Here is a 25,429-nt window from a genome sequence, read left to right on the forward strand (position 1 = left end):
TTATTTCACTTTGTGGACAGTTTGAATGTACAGTAGACAACAAGAAAACTTTCAGGTACAGGCTCCCCAAAATTGGAAATATCTAATAATATGAGTCATATACTCATTAAGTGTCTTTAACTACAATGTAGTTAAAATTTTAAAGGTGTATTCAGTAGCTTAGTACTAATTTAAGAAGAGAAGAGTTTTCGTGTAGAGTCATCTTAATAGGGTAAATTCACATGAATAAAAACTGTTTATGATTATGTTTGCCCCATAGTGTGTTTCACCATGATGAACATGACATGAAATAATCCTCATGCTCATTGATGTCTGTATTGTAGTGCTGTTTGGTGATGTGAAAACTGAAAATTACACACTCAATGCTGTACATGGGGCCCAGAAAACCTAGCAATGCCACAGAGAAAAGAATTAAAGGACAGAAAAGCAAAGACATAACAATGAGAGTGAACATCAGTACAGCATGAAAAAATGTAATGACTGTAATGTCATTTTTTTTTTTTTTTTTTTTTTTTTTTAGAGGAAGTTACTTATTTTTTAGCTGGACAGAAAAGGGGCTTAATTACTGTGTATTAGTGATGGGAAGTTCGGATAATTTTACCGACTCGGACCTTTGAGTCTCGTTCTGCAAAATGAATGAATCTTTTTTTAAATCATTGTGTTCATTTTATCAAAGCATAATTAAAATGTTATGTGTAATTTCCCTAACGTCTACTAGTACTTATGCAAACGTTGATCACACTACAAACAATACAAAACTTTAATGCTATAAGAAACAGAAAAGATTAATTCATTGTTTACCTGGTTCTTCCTCATAAGCTTTAACCAATGCAGTCTGAGCCGGAAAGAGAATTGATTAGTTCATCTCTCGAGTCATTTGGTTTATCGAGTCATTCGTTCATCATGTGACAGACCCATAGCGTAACCATTGGAGTTTTGATCCGGAAAGAGAATTGATTAGTTCATCTCTCGGGTCTTCGGGTTTATTGAGTCATTCGTTCCTCACGTGACAGACCCATAAGCTTATAAAAGGCTTTAACCTATCGTTCGTTCTTTTGTCACGTGACGTGACAGCACTGGATCAAGAAATTAACTAACAAGCTTCCTTACAAACGGGTGCATATTTATTATTATTATCATCATCATTTTCATCATTATTATAATTATTTACTCTTACAGTTACTGCGTTTCTGGTCTCAGATTGTAGCTTTTTACTTCTTACAGTTTATAAATGTGTAAATTTCTGTCATGATGGTTATTTTCCATACACTGAATGTTGTAACAAAGGTAGTAAAGAGTTATTATTATTATTAAGTCTCTTTCCGGCTCTACACTGCACTGGTTACGCTTACAGGTCTGTCACGTGATGAACGAATGACTCGATAAACCTGAAGACCCGAGAGATGAACTAATCAATTCTCTTTCCGGCTCAAGACTGCATTGGTTAAATCTTACGGGTCTGTCACGTGATGAACAAATGACTCAAAAAAACAGAAGACTTGAGAGATTAATGAATCAACTCTATTTCCGGCTCAGACTGCACTGACTGAAACAGGTGAACTACTACTAGCAGTACAGAACCTATAGAATATTGCGCATGCGCGACTGAATGAATCACTCCCCGAGATGACTTGTTCTTCCCGAGTCACATTAAATGAACGAATTGTTCAAGAACACCACATCACTACTGTGTATACCACAATGTATCAGTGTATCAACTCACTAGTATCAATGTCATTTACATAAAACTCAGAGATAGTCATGTTGATCCATGGCAGTGCAGCCCTATTGTTATACCATTGTGGTATTAGTACTAAAGCTAAAGAACTACTGAATGCCCTTTAAGGGTGTGTCTGTCATTATGTGTCTGGTCTGTCTTATGTTAGCTGGCTAGAAGCGGCTTGCTCAGGAAAGACAGTTTATATTCAAGGGTGACTCAAGAAGTATCAAGGTACATTCCACATTGCTTCTAAATGTGCACTCACAAAGTTTCCTAAGCTCTTTCCTGCCATTTTGAAGTGCACTCCACTTTGAAAGGTTGCGGCCTTCAGAGGTTGCATTTGTTGGCCGCAAACATCATTGTCTCATTTGAAAGTAACCATTATAAAATGAACTCTTATTCCTCATGCAGTGTAATAACTGTAATTTCATTCTTACTTTGCAATGCAATTGTTACTTTTCTAAATGACACATATGGCTGACAGTTTCAACCTCTGCAAGGCGCAACCTTTGAAACGAGAGTATGTGTACACTTCAAGCAGATCCATATATAACACTGCAACACAACCACACTTAACTTACCCCAACCCCACACAACTGCATGATACTTGTTAAGATGACTGTATTTACATAGCCTTGGTGAATTGTATGGTTGCTATTTCATTTGCATTTATTTCTTTTTACATTGTCCCCAACAGCATTTACATTTACATTTTTGGCGTATTTGATGTGTTTATTCAAAGTGACTTGCATGCTGTTCAAGGTACACGTTTACAATTTTGCAGTACTTGCTTTTCCTGGGAATCAAACCTATGATCTTGACTTTGCTTTCACCATACTCTAAATAATTAATAGGGAGAAAAGTTGTAAATAAATCTGATCAAGGCCATAGGGTACAGATGCCAAACTCAGCTGCTGAAGTTTCAACCCAGCTCCAAAAAAAACATACCTGTGATTTTCAAATAATCATGAAGGGCTTGATTTTCAGGTGCATTTAATTAAAATTCAAGGTAAATTCTGCAGACTGTGGGTGCTTTTCAATATCCCTCCTCGTTTCCTCGCTCCTCTGTCCTCCGTCGTATGACCTGGAAACCGATCGAGCTCAGCCATCTTGAAGGACATCTCAGTTCTCTAATTGCACCACGAGGAGGCGAGGATCAAGGAGTGAGGAGGCTTCCTGAGGAGTCATGAGCGAGGATACACAGGTGTATCCTTTGCGGAAGGGTTTTTCGGCAAAAAAAACTGATGCACATATAAATTCTCCTCCCCCTTTACATCTGTCGTAATAATTTACATTTATATTTTACCTTTGCAGTTTAAATAAACCATATATGTCATATATTTCAACAGGGCATCTTGCTTTATTCATATTTATTATGAATGCCTTAAATAACAAACTTTAACAACATAAGGGCTTCCTCCGTCCTCATTTCCTTTGTTTGCATCCTTCCCTCGTATCCTAAGGGTGGTGGAGCTAAGATGCACAAATAAGAAATGAGAAGCACCCTGTGGCCCTCCAGGGAGAGGTCTTCACTAGTCTACCCAAACCTAAGGACCCATATTTTAAATGGTCAGCTGTGTCCAGGTCCCAGTCTATTATTTTGGCTCCTGGGTCTGTTAACATTGTGTGTAATACTCAGGTTGATCCAAAAAAACCCTGGCTGTGATGATGAATCATGGAAGTGATGTGCATGTGTTTTGTAACTTGACAATCTGTGAAATTAGGATAAGAGAGTGCTACCTTAGGATAAGAGAGTGCTACCTCAGCCGTCAGAAGCAAAGGGGGTGGAGTTATAGCAAAAACAGTGAACTTTTCTGTTGTTAGAAAAAGCTGAAATAAAATAAAGTTTTGTGTATAACAAGCATAATTGTTTCAAATAGAGATCAAACAATACTTAGTACATGTGAACAGTATACACATGTGGTTTTTGACTACCTTTTGGTTTAGTAAAGCATAGTAGATCAGATATATTCTTGATTCAAGCCTAAACACAACATAACACAATGCATAATCCTCACAGAGTGGCATTACATGCTGCTTTGCTAAAGCTATAGGACATCTGGGATCCGATCATGTCACAGTGATTCGTTGTTTTCAAACTTTGGGAAGTTCAACCAATAGAAACTGGATCTTAGGTATGGTGGGTTGATATAATGCATAGGGATGATGAGTAAAGACAAACTGGGGAGCACACTTATATTAAATCGATTACTCAGACTGACAGGTCTTGCATTCACGATTCACCATAGAATAGAAGCGCACAACTGGAAGATCCACACTCATCCATCAGGATCTTATTACTTTGTACTTTTTCTTTGCATGTTTACTATGCAGGGTTTTTTCTTTCAGTCTTCTTTTGTGTCTCATTTGATTGGGTGGATCAGCCGTTAAGCTGAGTGGCACCCTGACCCTTATGTAGACATAAACGTTTTATTTTTTTAACCAACATTTTTGGCAAGGAGGATGGATTATCCAAGGTCAGTTCCTGGAAAGAAGACCACTTATGTTACATTACACAAGAAACAAATTTTTTCCTAGTTCTGCACGAGTCTGGGTCCAACTTTCAAATGACAGACAGATCCGGGTCTGTTCCGTGTAGCACATTTCTGGGTCTCTTTCAGTTCGGGCATGAATATTTCTGCTGAAGTTCAAACCAAGCAACAGAATGGGGAAGAAAGGTGATTTAAGTGACTTTGAATGTGACATGGCTGTTGGTGCCAGAAAGGCTGCTCTGGGTATTTGAGAAACTGCTGAACTGCTGATATACTGTAATGGGATTTTCACACACAACCTTCACCAAAAAAAAAAAAAAAAAAAAAAAAAAAAAAAAAAAAGGTCCAAAAAGCGAAAATATCCAATGAGCAGCAGTTCTGTGGGTGAACATACCTTGTTAATGCTGGAGGTCAGAGGAGAATGGCCAGACTCAATTGGTAATGACGGAACTTGCGACCATCGTGCTTTTGGGAAATGCAACCCAGGACAAGAAAAGGTGGGAAAAAGGTTGTCTCATCTGATGAGTTTTGATTTCTGCTGCAACATTTGGATTGTAGGGTAAGAATTTGGTGTAAACAATGTGAAAGCATGGATGCATTCTGCTATCAGTTGCTCAGACTGGTGGTAGTGGTGTAATAATGTGGTGGAATATCGCACAGTGTATGCCCAGTTTAAGATAAGGGAGTCAAACCTGTGTCCGTACACAGAAGAATGAAAGTGTGAAAGAGCTAATTAGGACCTTTTTTTCAACCTGTACTTTCACAGCAAATATTGTAAGTACCCCAGTGATAGCTTTGTACCTCTTCCTTAGAGTGTATAAATCTGTAACTTAGAGCAATCTAAGTTGCCATGTAGCATTATTTGTGTTTTAATTTCTTAGATTTTATAACAGCTACTGAATCTGTCTAGAATTGGCTTTTCACAGTGGGTTTAGGCTTAATTAATATCAATATAATAATTTGTCATGAATTTGTTTTAGATTAATGTCCTGTACATTTTTGGTGTCCGGTCTTTCAGTTTATTGAGGGAATCAAGTTTACAAATCTGTAGCCATGAATTGTTAAAATGAGGCAACAGTTTACAAATCCATGATACAGTTCCACTGTTCCAGTTCAAAGGTAGACATGTTTAAATGCATAAAAAGTTTGAGAAGTACACTTTCCAGTGCTAAATCAAGTTTAATGATGATCATGCATTGTACATCAGTACACTACTACTGCATTTATTCAATGCAAAATACAGCAGAAACAGTAATATTGTGATTTTTTAAAAATACAATTTAATTCTGTATGGGCTCATTACTTCAGTCTTCAGTGTCAAATTATTCTTTAGAAATCATTTATGACTAATATGTGATCTGATTATTATCAATATTGAAAACAGTTGTGTACAGTTGTGTTTTTTTTTTTTGCATATTCTCATTGGTTAACTTACTTATAACACTAAAGTGTTGAGATTTAGTGTATCTACCATACAATTGGCATGAAAGTTTCAGAGATGTCAAATGCACAATAGCCAAATTTGAAAACATTGGTTGTATACTTATTTGTTTCCAGCTTGTTTTCCAGATTCTCTATAGAGAGACTCCTAGTTGACCATTTCTCCCCGTGATCACTAATAACAAAAATCCTCACTCTATGTTTTCTCCATGTCAGTAAAATGTGCTTAGTTACTGCTCCACTGTAAATTACAAACCCGATTCCAAAAAAGTTGGGACACTGTACAAATTGTGAATAAAAACAGAATGCAATGATGTGTAAGTTTCAAATTTCAATATTTTGTTCAGAATACAACATAGATGACATATCAAATGTTTAAACTGAGAAAATGTATTATTTTAAGGGAAAAATAAGTTGATTTTAAATTTCATGGCATCAACACATCTCAAAAAAGTTGGAACAAGGCCATGTTTACCACTGTGTGGCATCCCCCTCTTCTTTTTATAACAGTCTGCAAACGTCTGGGGACTGAGGGAGACAAGTTGCTCAAGTTTAGGAATAGGAATGTTGTCCCATTCTTGTCTAATACAGGCTTCTAATTGCTCAACTGTCTTAGGTCTTCTTTGTCGCATCTTCCTCTTTATGATGCACCAAATGTTTTCTATGGGTGAAAGATCTGGACTGTAGGCTGGCCATTTCAGTACCTGGATCCTTCTTCTACGCAGCCATGATGTTGTAATTGATGCAGTATGGGGTCTGGCATTGTCATGTTGGAAAATGCAAGGTCTTTCCTGAAAGAGATGACGTTTGGATGGGAGCATATGTTGTTCTAGAACTTGGATATACCTTTCAGCATTGATGGTGCCTTTCCAGATGTGTAAGCTGCCCATGCCACATGCACTCATGCAACCCCATACCATCAGAGATGCAGGCTTCTGAACTGAGCGCTGATAACAACTTGGGTTGTCCTTTTCCTCTTTAGTCCGGATTACATGGCATCCCAGTTTTCCAAAAAGAACTTCAAATTTTGATTTGTCTGATCACAGAACAGTTTTCCACTTTGTCACAATCCATTTTAAATGAGCCTTGGCCCAGAGAAAACGCCTGCATTTCTGGATCATGTTTAGATATTTTGCTTCTTATTTGACCTATAGAGTTTTAACCGGCAACGGCGAATGGCACGGTGGATTGTATTCACCGACTATGTTTTCTGGAAGTATTCCTGAGCCCATGTTGTGATTTCCATTACAGTAGCATTCCTGTATGTGACACGGTGCCGTCTAAGGGCCCGAAGATCACGGGCATCCAGTATGGTTTTCCGGCCTTGACCCTTGCGCACAGAGATTGTTCCAGATTCTCTGAATCTTTGGATGATATTATGCACTGTAGATGATGATAACTTCAAACTCTTTGCAATTTTTCTCTGAGAAACTCCTTTCTGATATTGCTCCAGTACTTTGTTTGGTCTTCCAAAAGAGGACACAAATAGAAATCAGTGGTTAAGTTGTATTAAGAACACTGTTCCAGAACAGTTCAAACCAAATATTTAGATGTGTGCAACACATTTTACAGAGGACAAGGACTGTTTCCTGGGAGAGTGGCCTACAATGCCAGTGTTCTGACAAATAATGCTGACTCACAACCTGTAAGTAGGTTTTCATATTTAAAGGATTTGCCACTGATGATTCAAACTGTCGTTTCTCCGATCACAAATGCAGACATGGTTTTATGTTTACGTGGCGCAACGCAATGCGTAAAAAGACAGTATAAGTCATTATAATCAGTAATTATGTCCCTGCTGGATGCTACAAATGTCTCGTGTGCAATGGGTTTTATTGGTTTTGTCTCGTCACGATAGGACACAGCATCACAGAATGGTAAGGGGCGTAACATTTCCGTCACACGCTTGAGGTATTCGGCCAATCACAACGCACTGGAAAGCTGGTCAATCAGTGTACACCTCGCTTTTCAGAACGATGAGCTTTGTAAACAGGGGCGCATTAATGCACGGGCTTCAAGGGGCTGAATCCCAGGGGCCTACACTGGTAAATTATATATTTTTTGAATAATTATTTATATGGGAGTTTGCAGCAGTGACAACAGTGTTCTGTAAACAAACTCACACACTCATTTTCAGCGACGCCCTGGTTGTAGTACCCTATATATTGAATGGCTTAGTTTAGGTTCCCCCCACACAGTTTGTATAGTTGGTATGTTCCACGTGTTCCATTGATATACTGTATGCGCAATGTACAATGCATTTGCTAGTAAATAACCGCAGGACGAGAGTATCTTTATGTCAACACGCAGATTAACAGAAACACAACACTGCTGTGTGAAAGGAACTGGACCAGACAACGTTATGTAACATACAGTCAGAGTTCAGTAACTTTCTTGGATGTCATCTGTGTCCATAAATAGTGCTGCTTCAAAGTCTCAATTTCAAATCTGGGGATGGAAAAATAGGAATTGTCCTATTGATTAAAAAATGGTGTCATATTATTTCACTTTATATGTGTTTGTTATTTTTTTTATTGCTGTTTGTTTTTAATAATTGTGTCGCACTTATGGTTTACCAAATAACCCACATTTATGCCAACATGCCGTGTTGATCTACCGATGATGAATCATTAATATTTTGTTAAATCATGTGTTTAAATCATACCTGTAAACTCACATTTTAGCCAGGAAAGTTTTAATGGCATTTTCCTATCATATTATTTCCTTATAATGCCTGTAATAATGTAGTGTTTACTTTTTGAAATGGCTATATAATTCTGTTGTTCCACAAGCGCCACCTTGTGGCAAAGAGTGAATTTGCATATTCGCTTATATTCACATTTTACGCAGAACAGTGTTGTGAATGTTAACTGGCATGTTAACAAGACCAAAAACAAAATTTGACAAATAATTGTTAGGAAGCTTAAAAAAAAGAAGAAGAAAAAAAGAGGTTTTCTGGGGTCGGGGGGCCTACTGTAATGCTGTTGCTCAGGGGCCTTTGGTTATCTTAAGGCGTCCCTGTTTGTAAAAATCGACGCGTTTCAGAGGGCATAGAGGAGAAACAAAAATGTACAGTATGTGGAAAATTATGTTTTCATTTCATTTAATTTCATTAAACCAAATACACAAAATAATGTTCTTTTTAGTAACATCATATGACCTCTTTAAATGAGTTTCATGTTAAGAGCGGGCTAGTTAAAAAGGTAAAGGTTGTGCCAAAGAATAATCAGATGTTCTCATTCTCTCCTGCTCTTTCTGCTTTATTCAGGCTGGCTGGAGGGGGAGGCCCACCATCAAGCCCAAAACTAGGCTATGGAACCGGTAGTGATCGAGGGCCAGGTGGTGACTTTGGCATGGGCGGCATTCAAGCAAGTGGAAACCCTTACAAAAAGCCAGTTCATGATGGACCTAGACATTCCCAGACTTCTTCTACACATCAGTCTCAAATTCAAGCTTCATCAGGGGGCATGGGACACACCCAAAGCCCTGGACAACATGCTTCCAGACGCAACCTCCAAGTGGACTTCAGCAGCAGTAGTGGTAGAACAGGCCGCTCACCGTCAGTGTCTCCCGATAGAGCCAGTGCACCATCTTCACCATACTCAGTACCCCAGATTGCACCAATGCCTAGCAGTAAGCTCTGTCCAGTTTGCAATACTACAGAGTTGACAAATTTTGATGGGTCACCAAACTTCAACAAGTGTACACAGTGCCACACTACAGTATGCAACCAGTGTGGCTTCAACCCCAACCCACACCTTGCAGGGGTAAGAATTTTGAATAAATGGGATTCTTACTAAAAACTTGTTTATTCTTATTGAATATGTTTTAGTTTATGAAGATTATCGTCTAATAATCTTTTAGTTTAGCATGTGTGTTTTCTGTGGCATCCTCCTTTATTATGTTTTTCATTCAAATCATTGTCATCGACACTAAAATATATACAAGATGCAAAAGAACTTAAATGGTTAGTTTACCCAAAAATGAAAATTAGTCTGTGTTTTACTCAACCTTGAGGCATCCTAGGTGTATATCACGTTCTTCTTTCAGACGAATCCAGTCAGAGCTATATTAAAAATTGTCCTGGTACTTCTAAGCTCTATCATTGCAGTCGGCAAGTGTTTTTATTCAACAGTCCAACAGACAAAGTGTGTGCATCCATAATAAAACATGCCTCACATGGCTCTGGGGCATAAATAAAAACCTCCTGTAGTGAATCCATGCGTTTTTGTAAGAAAAATATTTATATTTCAAACGTAATAAACACTTGGTAACACTTGATAATAACATTCTGTTATAAGTCATTTATAAATTATTAGTTAATGATGAACTAATCTTTTACAAAACATGACTATACATTCAGAAATGATTAATACGTGAGAAGTTAACATTTTAATAATGTTTTATTAATTCAGTTATAAGTCACTTTTAAGTTATTAGTTAATGATGAATGAATCATTTACAAAACATGACTATATGTTCATAAATGATTAATGAGTGGTATGCTAACGATTTACAAATGTGTTGTAAATTATCTTAAAAAAACTTCAAATCATGAAATAAATCAAACTGATCATTAGTTTGGTTTATAAGTTATTAGTTGATACATTATTTATCACTTATAAATCACTGAAGTATTTATGTCAAAATTGTTTTGTATAATTATCTCAATAAACAATTGTTAATCATGAACAAATGATGAATAAACCATTAGTGAATGATCAGTATATGATTTATTGGCGAAGTTGTTAGCTGGTCTGTGTTCAAAAGCACAGACATGCAGGTATGCTAAAGCACTATTTTTAAGAAGAGTAATTTATTTGTTTTGAAGTAGATAAACATTTATAAATGCCTTAGTCAGGTTATTCCAGTGGGTTGTGTTAAATCCTTTCACTCATCAGCACAGACTTGTGTGGAGTGTGGAGTGTGTGGGATCTAGTGAAGAAGTGAACCTCTCAACCACTTTTACCTTCCACTGAAGCTCACATCAGTTACACAGAGTTAAAGACTCCATGTGTGTCAGAGAAGACAACTGTCTATACCCTCACCAGTCAGCACTTACCCTGCAGTACACACTACAAAGTGTTCAACACATGTTATAGATGATGTGTAAACACATGAATAAATCATTTACAAAGCTTTCTGCATCCCGTAATCTAAAGTGAAAACTATTCATCACTTGTAAATGTTACATATCATTTGTAGACCTTTCTTACCTGTTACAAATTATTTGTATATGTAAACAAGTCATTTATACCAATTTCTGCATCCCCTAATCTAAAGTGTAAACTATTCATCACTTGTAAATGTGTTACATATAATTTGCAGATCTCCCGGTTAACATGATTCATCTCATTACATCACTTTACCCAATCTTGAACTTAATTTTTTTTTAAATAAATAAATTAACACTCTGCCACCATTTAATCAGCACTTAATTGTTTATTTTTTATTTTGTTTCCCATGGGACATCTGCCCACCATAACATGAAAACGCACCATAAATGTAGTCCATTATTTTGTGCATTTTATTCCAAGTCTTCGGTGTGAGAAAAATATTTGTTTTCCGTAATATAATCATTATACATTAATAACAGTACATAGCTGCCGTCTCATCCATTAAAACTTTCAAAATTGGCACTATAACACAACAACACTGGTTTGCGGCAGTGATGTCAAACTTCGCTCCTTATTGGCTGTCACTTGTGATTTGCGACCACCATAGATTGTTTGCAACATGCCAAATTGTGTTGAGTAAGATTCAGCGTGACGCTTTGAAGGATGGAAATGCAGATCGGGAGAATGTTTTTAGCAATTTAACACTTTAATTTCATTCTGTAACTCACACAAAATTGTTTTGCTGTCAGAACACTGGTAATGTAGCACACACATTATCTGTTTATCTGTTCTTTATACTGTTTTTTGTAATGTTTAAAATAAATTATTGTGACTAACGTACATTTATCTGCCTATTACACTTTGTGTATTGTCAAAATGGTTATGTTTAAGATTATAGGGTGGAGTAGGGAGCTTAAAGTGGCTAAAAAGTCGTGTATAAGGAGAGTCAGGGGCTCAAAGATATCTATATAATAGTAAAATATATTTGAAAAAAAAAATTTAAATTAATTTAAATATCATATAAGGCATTTGTATAGATTTGTATATCCTGTAACTGAAAGGTATGCCAGAACCTCTGCATATGGCAAATACATGGTAAATTTACAAACTGCAGTTTGTACATAATTTATAAAGATCTGCAAATGATATGTATCAGAATCAGAAGAGCTTTATTACCAAGTATGTTTACACACACAAGGTATTAGACTTGACGACAGGAGCTTACAGATGGGTCGGAGACGGGAGATCACAGGTAAGGTGGTTTAATGACACAAGCAGAATGGATAGTGTACACAGGTGCACTTACAGCCTGTAAGTGACCGGGTTGATCTGCTCCGTGATGGTGAATGGGCCAATGAACCTGGGACTCAGCTTACGGCATGGGAGACGCAGGCGGATGTCCCTAGTTGAAAGCCAGACCTTCTGTCCTGGTTGATAGGATGGAGCTTTAGAGGGGTGAAGGTCTGCTGTCATCCTGCGTCTACGTAGGGCCCGTTGTAGCTGGTGGTGAGCTGAGTCCCAGACCCTCTCGCTCTCTTGGAACCAGTAGTCGACAGATGGTACATCCGTGAGTTCCCCAGACCAAGGAAATAGTGGAGGTTGGTAACCGAGTACGCACTGGAATGGTGTGAGTCCGGTAGATGGTTGGCGCAGGGAGTTTTGTGCGTACTTGGCCCACCCCAGAAACTGGTTCCAAGAGTCCTGGTGGCTGTGACAGAAGGTACGGAGGAAGCGACCGATCTCTTGGATCTTCCTCTCCGTCTGCCCGTTCGACTGCGGATGGTATCCCGATGATAGGCTGACGGCCACACCTAGGAGTGAGTGGAAGGCTCTCCAGACCCGAGAGTTGAATTGAGGTCCTCTGTCTGATACGATGTCCTCGGGGATGCCAAAGTACCGGAAGATGTGGTTGAACATGAGCTCTGCGGTCTCCATGGCAGTCAACAGTCCCTTTAGAGGAATCAAACGACAGGATTTAGAGAATCTATCAACTACCACAAAGATACAGGTACAGTCTCTCGAAATTGGTAGGTCCGTGATGAAATCCACCCCTAGGTGTGACCATGGTCGGTTGGGAACGGGCAGAGGTAGGAGTTTGCCAGATGGTAGATGATGTGGACTCTTCGAGATGGCGCATTCCTTACATCCTTACATGTACCTCCTGACATTGGATACCATGTTGGGCCACCAGAAGCATTCTTTTAGCAACGAGAGGGTTTCATTGACCCCCGGGAGGCCAGTGCCTAGTCAGGTGTGAGCAGAGGGAATGAGTGGAGTGCGCCCTGTCCTGATGATATACTGCAAGCCTGGAGGGCAACCCGGCAGAGTATTGGTGGAGGTACTGGAGGAGGGCATGGTCTCTGTGGACCAGGTGATCGGGCTGACAATGAGTTTCTCTGGGAGCACGGCTTCAGGCTCTTCAGAGTTTTCCTCAGGTGTGTAACAACGGGATAAGGCGTCAGCCTTAACGTTCTTGGATCTGGGTCGATAGGAAATCGTGAAATTAATACGGGTAAAGAATAAAGCCCAACGGGCTTGTCTGGGGTTAAGTCTCTTAGCCATTCTCAGATACTCCAGGATCTTGTGGTCTGTAAATACCAGAAACGGATGCCTTGCTCCCTCCAGCCAACGCCTCCACTCCTCAAGTGCTAACTTGATGGCCAGAAGCTCTCGGTTGCTGATGTCATAATTCACATCCGCCGGGTTGAGCTTGCGGGAGAAGAAGGCACATGGATGGAGTCTGCTGGGGTTCCCCTGCTGCTGAGAAAGCACCGCTCCTCGAGCGGTAGTGAAGGCTTCCTTTAGGGTAGTGAAGGCCTCGGTGGCCTTTGGGGTCCAGGACAGAGACTTGGGCTTGTTTCGGAGGAGGCTTGTAAGTGGACTGGTGATGGAGCTATAATTCTGGATGAAGCGGCGGTAGAAATTGGAGAAGCCGAGGAATCGTTGGAGTTCTTTTATGGTAGTGGGTGTTGGCCAGTTCCTGATGGCATCCACCTTCCCCTCATCCATCCGGATGCCACTGCTGTCGATGTTATAGCCAAAGAACTGCACTGAGGGTTGATGGAAGGAGCACTTTTCCGCTTTCAGGTAGAGTTGGGATTCCCTCAGATGTTTCAGGACCTCCACAACGTGGTGACGATGTCCTGCCAAGCTCCGGGAGTAAATCAGGATGTCGTCGATGTAGACCAAGACAAATTTGTGGAGAAACTCCCGGAGCACCTCGTGGATGAAGTCCTGAAATATGGAGGGGGCGTTGACCAGGCCATACGGCATCACGAGGTACTCATAGTGTCCAGTAGGTGTTATGAAGGCTGTCTTCCCTCACGTATCCGGATGAGGTTATACGCGCTGCGGAGGTCCAACTTGGTGAAGACAGTGGCACCACGGAGGTGTTCCAGAGCTGCTGGGATGAGAGGAAGTGGATATCTGAACTTGATTGTGATGTTGTTGAGAGCTCGGTAGTCAATACATGGCCGCAAGCCTCCGTCCTTTTTCTCCACGAAGAAGAAGCTTGAAGCAGCAGGGGAAGTAGATGGATGGATGTAGCGTTGAGCCAGAGCCTCCTCGATGTATTCTTCCATGGCCTTCTCCTCCGGGATGGAAAGGGGATAGATCCTTCCCCTTGGTACTGACTCACCCGGAAGCAGATCAGTGGCTCAGTCCCATGGCCGGTGTTGAGGCAGCTTGGAGGCTCTTTTAGGGCAGAAAACATCACTGAAGGGGGCGTAACACGATGGTATATCCACTGACCGTTTTTCAATCAGACTCTCTATGGAGGTAGCACAGACAGAGAGCTGTTCTGGAAGCGGAGAGGATGGAACAGGAAACCCGGGAAAACAGTCCATGAAACAGGTGTTGCCCCACTTCAGGATTTCGCCAGTCTACCAGGAGAGGACAGGATTGTGCTGCTCCAACCACGGGCACCCTAGGAACATGTCAGCGGTGGATTCCTCCAGAACCAGGAGATGGATCTTTTCAACGTGAAGTATGCCAATTTGCAGTTGAAGTGGGCCGACACTACGGCGAACCCGTCTCCTGCTTAGCGGCCTTCCAGTTATTGAATGGATCTGGTAGGTGGATGGCGTTGCCGTGATGTTGAGCTGACGGCAGAGGGAGTCGGAGATGAAGTTGCCGGCTGACCCAGAATCGAGGAGTGCATTGACTGGAATGGAAACATCAGCAGCAGTAAGTGTTACAACAGTGCTGAGTGGTTTCATCTGATTCATGGAAGGAAAGATGGCACTCACCGTAGAACAAGGAGGGCATATGGGGCATGTGGAGAGGATATGCCCCGGAGATCCACAGTATAAGCACAGATTCTGGGTCAGCCTTCTCTGCCGTTCAGTCACTGTCAGGCGAGTAGAACCCATTTGCATGGGTCCGTAGGCTGGTTCTGGGGGGCTGACGGGTTTTGGTCGGCAGAGGGAGATGTTGTGCTGAGGCTGGCCCTGGTGCTCTTTGAGACACGACTGCATACGAGTGGCGAAGCGAATGGAGATTTGGATGAAGCATTCAAGCTCGATGGTGTCCTCGTATGCAGTGAGATGCAACCGGACTCGTGGGTCCAATCCTTGACGATAGGTAGTCAATAAAGCTTGTTCATTCCACCCACTTGTGGCCGCGAGAGTTCTGAACTGAAGAGCATAATCATTCACAGTCACCTTGCCTTGTTTTAAATTGTATAGTTTCTCACCAATAGATGAATCCCAGGCGGGTTTTCCGAAGACTTCTCTGAAGTGGTCAACAAAGCTAGAATACGACTGAATGACAGGATTATTCTGGGTCCAAATGGAGTCGGCCCATTGAAGTGCTTTACCTTGTAACTGTGATATGATGAATGCTACCTTGGATCTTTCGGTGGGGTATAAGTGCAGCTGCATCTCCAGGACCAGCGAGCATTGCAGGAGAAATCCGCTGCATTCCTCCGCCGAACCAGAGAAGGGTGCTGGTTTGGCCATGGGACTGGTGTGCGCAGAAGGTGAAGAAGTGATGCCGTTGTTCCTGGAAGTGCCCGCTGGTGGTGAAGGTGACGGATTAATGTTGAGTGTTCGACGCAAGGCGTCTACGAGGTCCTGAAAGGGGTCTGGATGGCTCATGCTTATGTCAGGCGGTATCTGGTCCGGTCTTCTGTTACAATACAGATGGGTCGGAGACGGGAGATCACAGGTAAGGTGGTTTAATGACACAAGCAGAATGGATAGTGTACACAGGTGAGTCAAATAGCTGTGACAATGGTGACTGATGAGTGAGAGTTCGATGATACTGTCCTTGTATTGAGCAGAGTGAAGATCCTAGTGGCAGTAGAGGAGTGGAGACGTTAAAGGATGGAGACACACACACTCACGAAGAACACAGGAGGTAACTTGTAATCGCTGGAGACGGGTAAGTATAACACTGGTAGTCCTTGAAGTAAGCAGGTAGGCAAGCCCTAGTGTGTGTGTGAGTGTCTTTTATGTGCCAGTAGATTAGGGTGCTGATGAGGGGCAGGTGTGTGTGATCAGTACTCAGGTGAGGGAGTGCGCTGTGATTGGATGGTGTTGGAGCCTGGCGTGTCTGTGACAGTAGGGATGTAATATAACATTAATATAAAAAAAGGAATCAAAAAATTAAATAATGTACTATATATACAGAAATAGAAGTATAGAAGTATAAATGTACAGGTATGTTATTAGTGTGCAGGTATGTTATTTACAAAGTGTGCAGTTGAATATAAATATGTCAGATAACTATGTTAGCTGTGATGGACGTTGTAAGATTAATTGTTCAGGTTGAATAAAGCCTGCTGGAAAAAAACAGTTTTTGTGCCTGGCTGTTCTGGTGGTCAGTGCTCTGTAGCGCCGACCAGAAGGCAACAGTTGGAAGAGAGAGTGGGCTGGGTGCGAAGGGTCCAAGGTGATTTTTTAGCCCTTTTCCTAACTCTGGAGATGTAAAGATCTTGGAGGCTGGGCAGAGGGGCACCAATGATCCTTTCAGCAGTCCTGACTGTCCGTTGTAGTCTCTTGATGTCTGATTTTGTAGCTTAACCAAACCAGACAGTTATGGATGAACACAGGACAGACTCAATGATGGCAGAGTAGAACTGTTTCAGCAGCTTCTGTGGCAGGTTGAATTTCCTCAGCTGGCGAGGGAAGTACAACCTCTGCTGGGCCATTTTTGCAATGGAGTCTATGTGGGTGTCCTACTTCAGGTCCTGAGAGATGCCGGTGCCCAGGAACCTGAATGACTCCACTGCAGTCACACTGCTGTTCATGATGGTGAGTGGGGGAGTGCAGGGGGGTTTCTCCTGAAGTCCACGATCATCTCCACAGTTTTGAGAGTGTTGAGCTCCAGCTTGTTAAGACTGCACCAGACAGCCAGCTGCTCAACCTCCTGTATGTAAGCAGACTCGTCTCCATCCTTAATGAGGCCGATGACTGTAGTGTCGTCTGCAAACTTCAGGAGCTTGACAGAGGGGTCCTTTGAAGTGCAGTCATTCGTGTAGAGATAGAAGAGCAGTGGGGAGAGAACAGATCCCTGGGGGGCTCCTGGATGTGAGTTTGCCCATTCTCACTAGCTGCTGCCTGTCTGTCAGGAAGCTGGTGATCCATTGACAGATGGAGGTGGGCAGGAATAGCTGTGTGAGTTTGTCAGAGAGAAGGTCAGGCATGATGGTATTTAAGGCAGAACTGAAGTCCACAAATAGGATCCTTGCATAATTCCCAGGTCTGTCGAGGTGTTGCAGGATGTAATGTAATCCCATGTTGACTGCATCATCCACAGACCTGTTTGCCCCTTAGGCAAACTGAAGAGGATCCAATAAGGGTCCAGTGATGTCCTTCAGGTAGCCCAGGACCAGTCTCTCAAGTGACTTCATTACCACAGACGTGAGAGCGACAGGTCTGTAGTTGTTAAGTCCAGTGATTTGGGCCTTTTTGGGAAGCGGAATGATGGTGGAGCATTTGAAGCAGCAGGGAACTTTACACAGCTCCAATGATCTGTTGAAGATCTGTGTGAAGATGGGGGCCAGTTGGTCAAGACCCGGTTCATGTCCTCTACACAGACCTTGAGCACAGGTTGAACAGTGGGGGAGGGGGGAGGGGATTGCAGGGGTGGTAAGTGAATGTGTGAAATGCAGATCGGAGTATTTTCAAATCTGCAGTAAAACACATTCAGATCATCAGCCAGTTGTTGATTCGCTACAGACTGTGGGGGAGGTGTCTTATACATGGTGATGTTCCTCAGACCAGTCCATACTGGCGCCGGATCATTTGCTGACAGCTCTTTTCTCAGCTTTTCTGAGTAGTTTTTTTTTAGCCACTCTAATCTCCTTTGTTAGTCTGTTCCTGGCCTAGTTATACAATATTTTATCCCCACTTCTGTAAGCATCCTCTTTGGTGTGACGAAGCTGTTTGAGTTTCCCAGTAAACCATGGTTTATCATTATTAAATATTAAGAATTTCCTGGTAGGAATGCAAATATCTTCACAGAAACTGATATATGAAGTTGCAGTCTCTGTGAGCTCATGCAGATCAGTGGCTGCAGCTTCAAAAACACTCAAATCAGTGAGGTCAAAACAAGCTTGTAAATCACTCTCTGCTTCATTAGTCCATCTTTTAACAGTCCTTAATACAGGTTTAGCTTATTTCAGTTTCTGCCTGTAGGTCGGTATAAGATGAACCAAACAGTGATCTAAAAGCCCCAAAGCTACCCGTGGGACAGAGTGATTATGCATCCTTTATTGCTGTGTAACAGTGATCCAATATATTACTGTCTCTGGTGGGACACGTAATGTGCAGCTTGTATTTTGGCAGTTCATGGGAGAGATTTGATTTGTTAAAATCTCCAAGAATGATTAAAATAGAGTCTAGGTACCTTTGCTCCATTTCAGTTATTTGTTCTGCCAGCTGTTGCATCACGGCGCTCACGCACGGGTCTGGAGGCACGTACACATTCACAAGAATGAAAAAGAAAACTCCTGTGGCGAGTAGAAAGGTTTACAGTTTATGATGAGTGCCTCTAAGTTAGGACAGCATACCTTATTCAGCGTTGTTTCGTCTGAACACCAACTTTCATTGATGTAGAAACACAATCCACAATCTCTCGTTTTCCCTGTTAACGCTGCAATGCAATCCGCTCTGAACAGCTGATAGCCCGGCATATGAAGCGCGTTGTCAGGAATTGCTTCACTCAGCCAGGTTTTAGTGAAGCACAGTGCAGCAGAGTTTGAAAAGTCCTTATTGGTGCGGGTGAGGAGAAGTTTATCCGTTTTGTTAGGAAGGGAACGGACATTTGCGAGATTAATGCTTGTAAGCAAGTCCGAAAGCCGCGCGCGCGGAGCTTCACTAAGGCGCCGGCACGTTTCTCTCTTCTGCGTCTGTATGCGCGTTTGTACAGCACAGCTGTACCTCCAACTAGAATGTCCAACAAAACGTCCGAATAATCAAAAACCGGAAAAATATCATCTGGGATGTGTTGCCTAATGTTAAGGAGTTCGTCTCTGGTAAAACTTATAGAAAAAGAATGACAAAAAAAACAGAAAAAACTAACAAAAACAACAGAAGAATTGTGGAGCTCAGCGTCTTGGCCGCCATTTCGCGGCGCCACCCGCAAAATGGCAGGTGGCACCCGTTATGTATATGTTTAGATTAGGGGGTGCAGAAAGTGTAATAAATGACTTGTATACATATACAAATAATTTGTAACAGGTAAGAAAAGTCTACAAATGATATGTAACACGTTTACAAGTGATGGATAGTTTTTACTTTAGATAGGGGGATGCAGAAAGCTTTGTAAATGATTTATTCATGCGTTTACACATCATCTATAACGTGTTGAACACATTGTAGTGTGTACTGCAGGGTAAGTGCTGACTGATGAGGGTATAGACAGCTGCCTTCTCTGACACACATGGAGTCTTTAACTCTGTGCACCTGATGTGAGCTTCAGTGGAAGGTAAAAGCGGTTGAGAGGTTCACTTCATCACTAGATCCCACACACTCCACACAAGTCTGTGCTGATGAGTGAAAGGATTTAACACAACCCACTGGAATCACCTGACTAAGGCATTTATAAATGTTTATCCACTTCAAAACAAATGAATTACTCTTCTTAAAAATAGTGCAAATCTACTAATGATCAGTTTGATTTATTTCATGATTTAACCTTTTTTTAAGATAACTTACAACACATTTGTAAATTGTTAGCATACCACTCATTAATCATTTATGAACATATAGTCATGTTTTGTAAATGATTTGTTCATAATTAACTAATAATTTATAAATTACTTATAACAGAACGTTATTATAAAGTGTTACCAAACACTTTTCTCTCACTTCTGGTATCTGGTATCTATGTGGAAGACGTTCTGGGTGTATGATGTAGGACGTATGCATTGCGCGCGCCTCTGAGATAGTCTTATGAGTTTGATTAGAGGAGCAAAGGAAGTTTCCTTACTTTAGCAAAGAAAACCAGTCTCCTCTTGGCTTATATCGAAATCCTCCAGCATTTTTCTTTACAAATACTTGGTTTGTACTTCTAACCCCTGGTTTGTACTTCTAACTAACCCTTTAAATATTAGATGGTGAATGATATAGATGGATAAATCTGAGTTTGAGGTGTTGAGCTGTTTGATCATCATAAGTCTGTAAGAAGTGCCCCGCAAGTCAGTTGTACAGTACCTGTAGGAAATGCCGCAGGAGGCATGAGATGAAACTTCACCTGAATATCCTACTAAAGTCACTGCTGTAATGCAAAAGGTTTGCACAGTGAGAAGGTAGTGAAAAATGCAGTGTTTATTTGAAATCGTAATAGTGAATTTTAACATTGTGTATTCACAGTTATTCTTAGACATTTAATGTGTCCTTGGTCAATTTTATTTTTCAAAAACCACACTTAGAAATAAAAGTGATACCAAGCTTTTATATTAAGTGTATATCTGTTGCCGAGTAATGCGCTAATATGTGTTTCCTCAACAGGTCAAGGAGTGGCTCTGTTTAAACTGCCAGATGCAGCGGGCTTTGGGAATGGACATGACAACACCACGTTCCAAGAGTCAGCAGCAGATACATTCTCCTTCTCATCAACCTAAGGCTGACCCCATACCCAAGACCCAACCCTCAGCTCAACCCACGCCGCAGCTACAAACCCAAAACCAGACACAGATGAAAAGTCAGCCTCAGACTCAAACCCAAGCTTTCCAGAGACAAATGGATCTTACTGGATCTAACCAGACTGGACTTCACAGTGGGCCACAAACTGGTCTACAGACACAAAAAGTACAACCACAAGCAGGAAATACACAATCAGGTTCCCAGTCAGGGTCCAAGGATACCCACAGACAGCGAGGTGAAGTATTTGGACCAAAAAGTCCTGAAAAGGTGGCCCAAACAGGCCGGATTCCTCATCCAGGGGCAGTGCCTTTACCTGGCTTAGCAAAGGCACAATCACAGTCTGATCTGGGGCGCAGCAGTCCAGTACGGTTTGGAGGTCAACCTGATAAAACCCGAAGTGCTGGAAGCTCCCCGGCTCATCACCCAACATCCCACGAGGCTCCTCAAGATGGTTTAACTAAGCTGTTTGGTTTTGGGGCGTCTCTTCTAAATCAGGCAAGCACCCTTATTTCTGTTGATCCTCTTCCTGGATCCTCACCACACCCCTCGCCTGCCCGTAACCAGAGTGCCCAGGGGACAAAGGTGATCTTTAGTGATGCTAATGCTGGAGCTAGTGCTAAAACTACAGCAGGGCCACCCAGCACTGCTAAAACAGGCCCAGGGGGAGTGACATTCCCCAAAGGTCCTGGAGCCCCTCTCCAAAAACAGCCTCTGCAGCAGCAGTTACCAGTGCACCATCAAAAAGGGCTGAAACAACAGCAGTCGCCGACACACCATCAAACAACACCGCAGCAGTCACCACTAAAGCAGCCTCCACCTCAGCCAGTTAGTCAGAAACCAGAGGTTACCTGCCCACTATGCAAGACTGCATTCAATGTTGGAACAACAGAACCACCAAACTACAGGTCTTGCACCCAGTGTCATACAGAGGTGTGCAATCTATGTGGTTTCAATCCCACACCACATCTGGTGGAGGTAAGGAGCTGCACAGATCTTACTCATATACTGAATGTAATGGACTATTCCTATTCCTTTTTTTCTTCCCTTTGAGAAGAACCTATTTCCTCTCTTAAAACTCACTTAAATCCGTTTCTCTAATTTAAATCCTTTTTTTTTCATTTTGATGAGAACAAAAGGTTTTGATTATTATTATTATATATATATTTTTGTACTTCTAAGTGCCAACCAACTTCCTTTCAGAAAAAAATATCATAAATACATTTCATTCCACCTCTTTTTTATTTTTATTAAAAATAGACAGAAATCAGCTTTTTCTGCTAGCAGTAATGTGCGTGGTGTGAATCATAGATGATGTGTTTTATGTTCACAGAGAGAGGCCCAGACTTATGCATGGCTGTTGTTCTCTGATTTTGAAGCACTTTCCAAAGCGCTGCAGCTTTACAAGCTGCTATTGATAATGCATGTGTCATGTTTTTGTGTTATGATGTGAGAGAGCCCGGCAATAATCAATTTGTCTAGATGACCTATTATGTATCCAAATGAGCAAGTAAGGAGGTGGATATCAGACCTAGCAGTATGTGCATGTGTGTGCAATGCTGGATTTAGGCATCTAGTCAGCTGCACAGGGTGGCATTCAGACTGCTAATTTGTGCAGTCAGGTTTACCCATCATTTACACCCATTTACACGTCATGTAATTTCACCATGTGGGTCACTTAACTTTGTCAGAGTGGGCACCCCAATTCTAGTTCATGAACTAGACTCGCCACTGCTCTCTGAAGCCAGAGGTAGGGGGAGTGGTGGAACAAAAATGACATTGCAAACTAATAAACAATTAATATACAATTATTTCATTATTAAATTATTATTATTAAGCATATTTTTACAATTTATTACATACAATAGATTATGACATTCTGGCATTCATATTTTTTTCTCTTCATTGGTTGTTATTCCCTACTTTTTTAAGTACCTAATAATATTAAATAAATGTAGTCCCTAATTGTAATGTCTGGATACATTTTTGCAACACTGTATTTCTAACACTCTGTAAAAAGTAATTTTTAGACTGGTTGTCAAGTCAAGTCAAGTCACTTTTATTTATATAGCGCTTTTAACAATACAGATTGTGTCAAAGCACCTGAACAACATTAAATAGGAAAATAGTGTGTCAATAATGCAAAAAGGCAGTTCATCAAATCAGAAAGCAGCTTTTCATTTTCTGCTTGCAGTAATGTGCATGGTGTGAATCATAGGTGATGTGTTCTATGTTCACAGAGAGAGGCCCAGACTTATGCATGGCTGATGGCAGTGATGTCATCATTCAGCTCAGTTCAGTTTAAAAAGTATCTGTGCAATCAAGTCGATCACTGGATATTTAGTGTCCCCAACTAAGCAAGCCAGAGGTGACAGCGGCAAGGAACCAAATGAGTGTAGAAGAATCATCTGGTTCCTGTGATCTTATCCCGATGGCCGTCTAGGAGACAAGATCTTCACTGGGGATCTGTCTCTGGGGCTCATCTAGTTGTCCTGGTCTCTGCTGACATTCAGGGCTGTAGAGGTCCTTTCTAGGTGCTGATCCACCATCTGGGCTGGATACAGACTGGATCCGGGTGACTGCAGTGACCCTCTGACTTGGATACAGACTGGATTTAGTGGCTACGGTGACCTCGGAATAAGAGAGAAACAGACTAATATTAGCGTAGATGCCATTCTTCTAATGATGTAGCAAGTACTTTGGGTGTTATGGGAAGAGTTCCTGGTTCCGGTTGACCTAATTAATGCAGCCTAAAAATCCTTTAATGGATTTGAATATTAGAAATGTGTTATGTGTAAGCCAGGTTAAAGAGATGGGTCTTTAATCTAGATTTAAATTGACAGAGTGTGTCTGCCTCCCGAACAATGTTAGGTAGATTATTCCAGAGTTTGGACACTAATTAGCAAAAGGATCTGCCGCCCGCAGTTGATTTTTATATTCTAGGTATTATCAAATTGCCAGAGTTTTGAGAGTGCAGTGGACGTGGAGGACTATAGTGCAATAATAGCTCGTTCAAATACTGAGGTGTTAAACCACTCAGGGCTTTATAAGTAATAAGCAAGATTTTGAAATCTATATGATGTTTAATAGGGAGCCAGTGCAGTGTTGACAGAACACACTGTTCTGGTTGTATTTGGTTGTACAATGGTTGTATTTGCTGAATCTCTTTGTAGTCATTTTTAGTTACACTTTACACGAAGCCTTTACATTTAATGCATTATAAAAGCATTTATAATGTGTGCTATAATGCATTATATCTTTTTTTCATAAATAATCATAACCAAAGTTAAAATGCATTGCAATATTAAGTTTTTTTTTTTTGTGTGTGTTTTAATGCATTATACTTTCTAAAGGTATTAAAACTGTGGTTACAAATATTCATGAGATCATACAATGCATTATAAGGTGCAGTGCAGGTCATAATTCATGCATTAAATCTACTTTTATAATGCATCATATATAAAGGCTTTAAGTATAGTGTTACCTACACTCTTAAAAATAAAGGTTTTTTATTGGCATCAATGGTTCCACAAAGAACCTTTACCATCCATGGAACCTTTTAATTCAACAAAAGGTTCTTTACAGTGGAAAAAGGTTCTTTAGATTATTAAAATGTTCTTTACACTAAGAAAAAATGGTTATTTTTAGAACTATTCACTTAAAGGTTGTTTGGGGAACCAAATTAGTTTTTCTATGGCATCTCTTTTTCTATGGCATCTCTATGAAAACACCCTTTTGGAACCTTCATTTTAAGAGTGTAATTTTTTTCACACCTTCTCAGCATGTTTTATAATGTGTGCCATGCTTGAAAGAGATTGCTTGGCAGAAAGAGGAATGCTTCTTGCGTACTGTCAGCTGGTCAGCTCAAAAGACATTGAAACTGAATCTGCAGATGCACTCTGTCTTCTCGCTTTGCATGTCGCATGTGTTATTGGGTAAAATGAGTGATCTAGGTTTCTTTCTTTCTTTCTTTCTTTCTTTCTCTTTTCTTGAATTCTTGGAAACATGTACATCCCTTACAGTAAGATCTGTACCTCATGTAGACCTCAATGTGGAGGATGTGCTTATAATTGGTAAACAGTTTTCTTTTGCCAGCTTCACGAACAAACAAACCTGTTGTAATCATTATGAACAAGAAAAATTTGGCCAGTCAACTGATTTGAGAATAGGTTTGGAAGAGTAATATTGGACATGAAAAGTGCATTATTGTTAAATGGAATAAAGAAGAATTTAAATTAAATTTTTAGGAACATGGATCCCAGATGTACTATAAATGGAAACCTTTTAAATCTTGAACTGTATGACAGAATAAACTAACCTTTAAAAAACAGTTACTACAAGCACACATGCTGAAACAACTGAGTTTACAGACTGATGAACTTTTGCTTTCAACCGTGACAGAGAAGCAGCTAGAAGAGGGATCGATCTTCAGTTCTATGACTCCAGGGTTTGGCATAAACTGACCCTAACAAAAAAAGAAAGAAAGGTTTCTGTTATTCCTGATTTGATGAAGAGAGCTTTTGTAGATACATTTACATTGACATTCTGAACGTTTATAGTATTGATGTTGAT

General features: G+C 40.8%; 1 protein-coding gene across 5 annotated transcripts in view; it reads left to right on the forward strand.

The window, feature by feature from the left end:
• The window catches only part of LOC109082455 (protein bassoon-like), an 89,912-nt gene that overhangs the window by 20,514 nt on the left and 43,969 nt on the right, over nt 1–25,429 (forward strand). For all 5 annotated transcript variants that reach the window (XM_042729034.1, XM_042729032.1, XM_042729035.1 and 2 more), the window contains exons 2-3: nt 8,921–9,419; nt 20,726–21,835. In XM_042729034.1, the coding sequence (XP_042584968.1) occupies nt 8,921–9,419; nt 20,726–21,835 (1,609 nt within the window). The remainder of the gene's footprint in view (nt 1–8,920; nt 9,420–20,725; nt 21,836–25,429) is intronic.

This window comes from Cyprinus carpio, chromosome B8 (assembly GCF_018340385.1).
Source record: "Cyprinus carpio isolate SPL01 chromosome B8, ASM1834038v1, whole genome shotgun sequence".
NCBI lineage: Eukaryota > Metazoa > Chordata > Actinopteri > Cypriniformes > Cyprinidae > Cyprinus > Cyprinus carpio.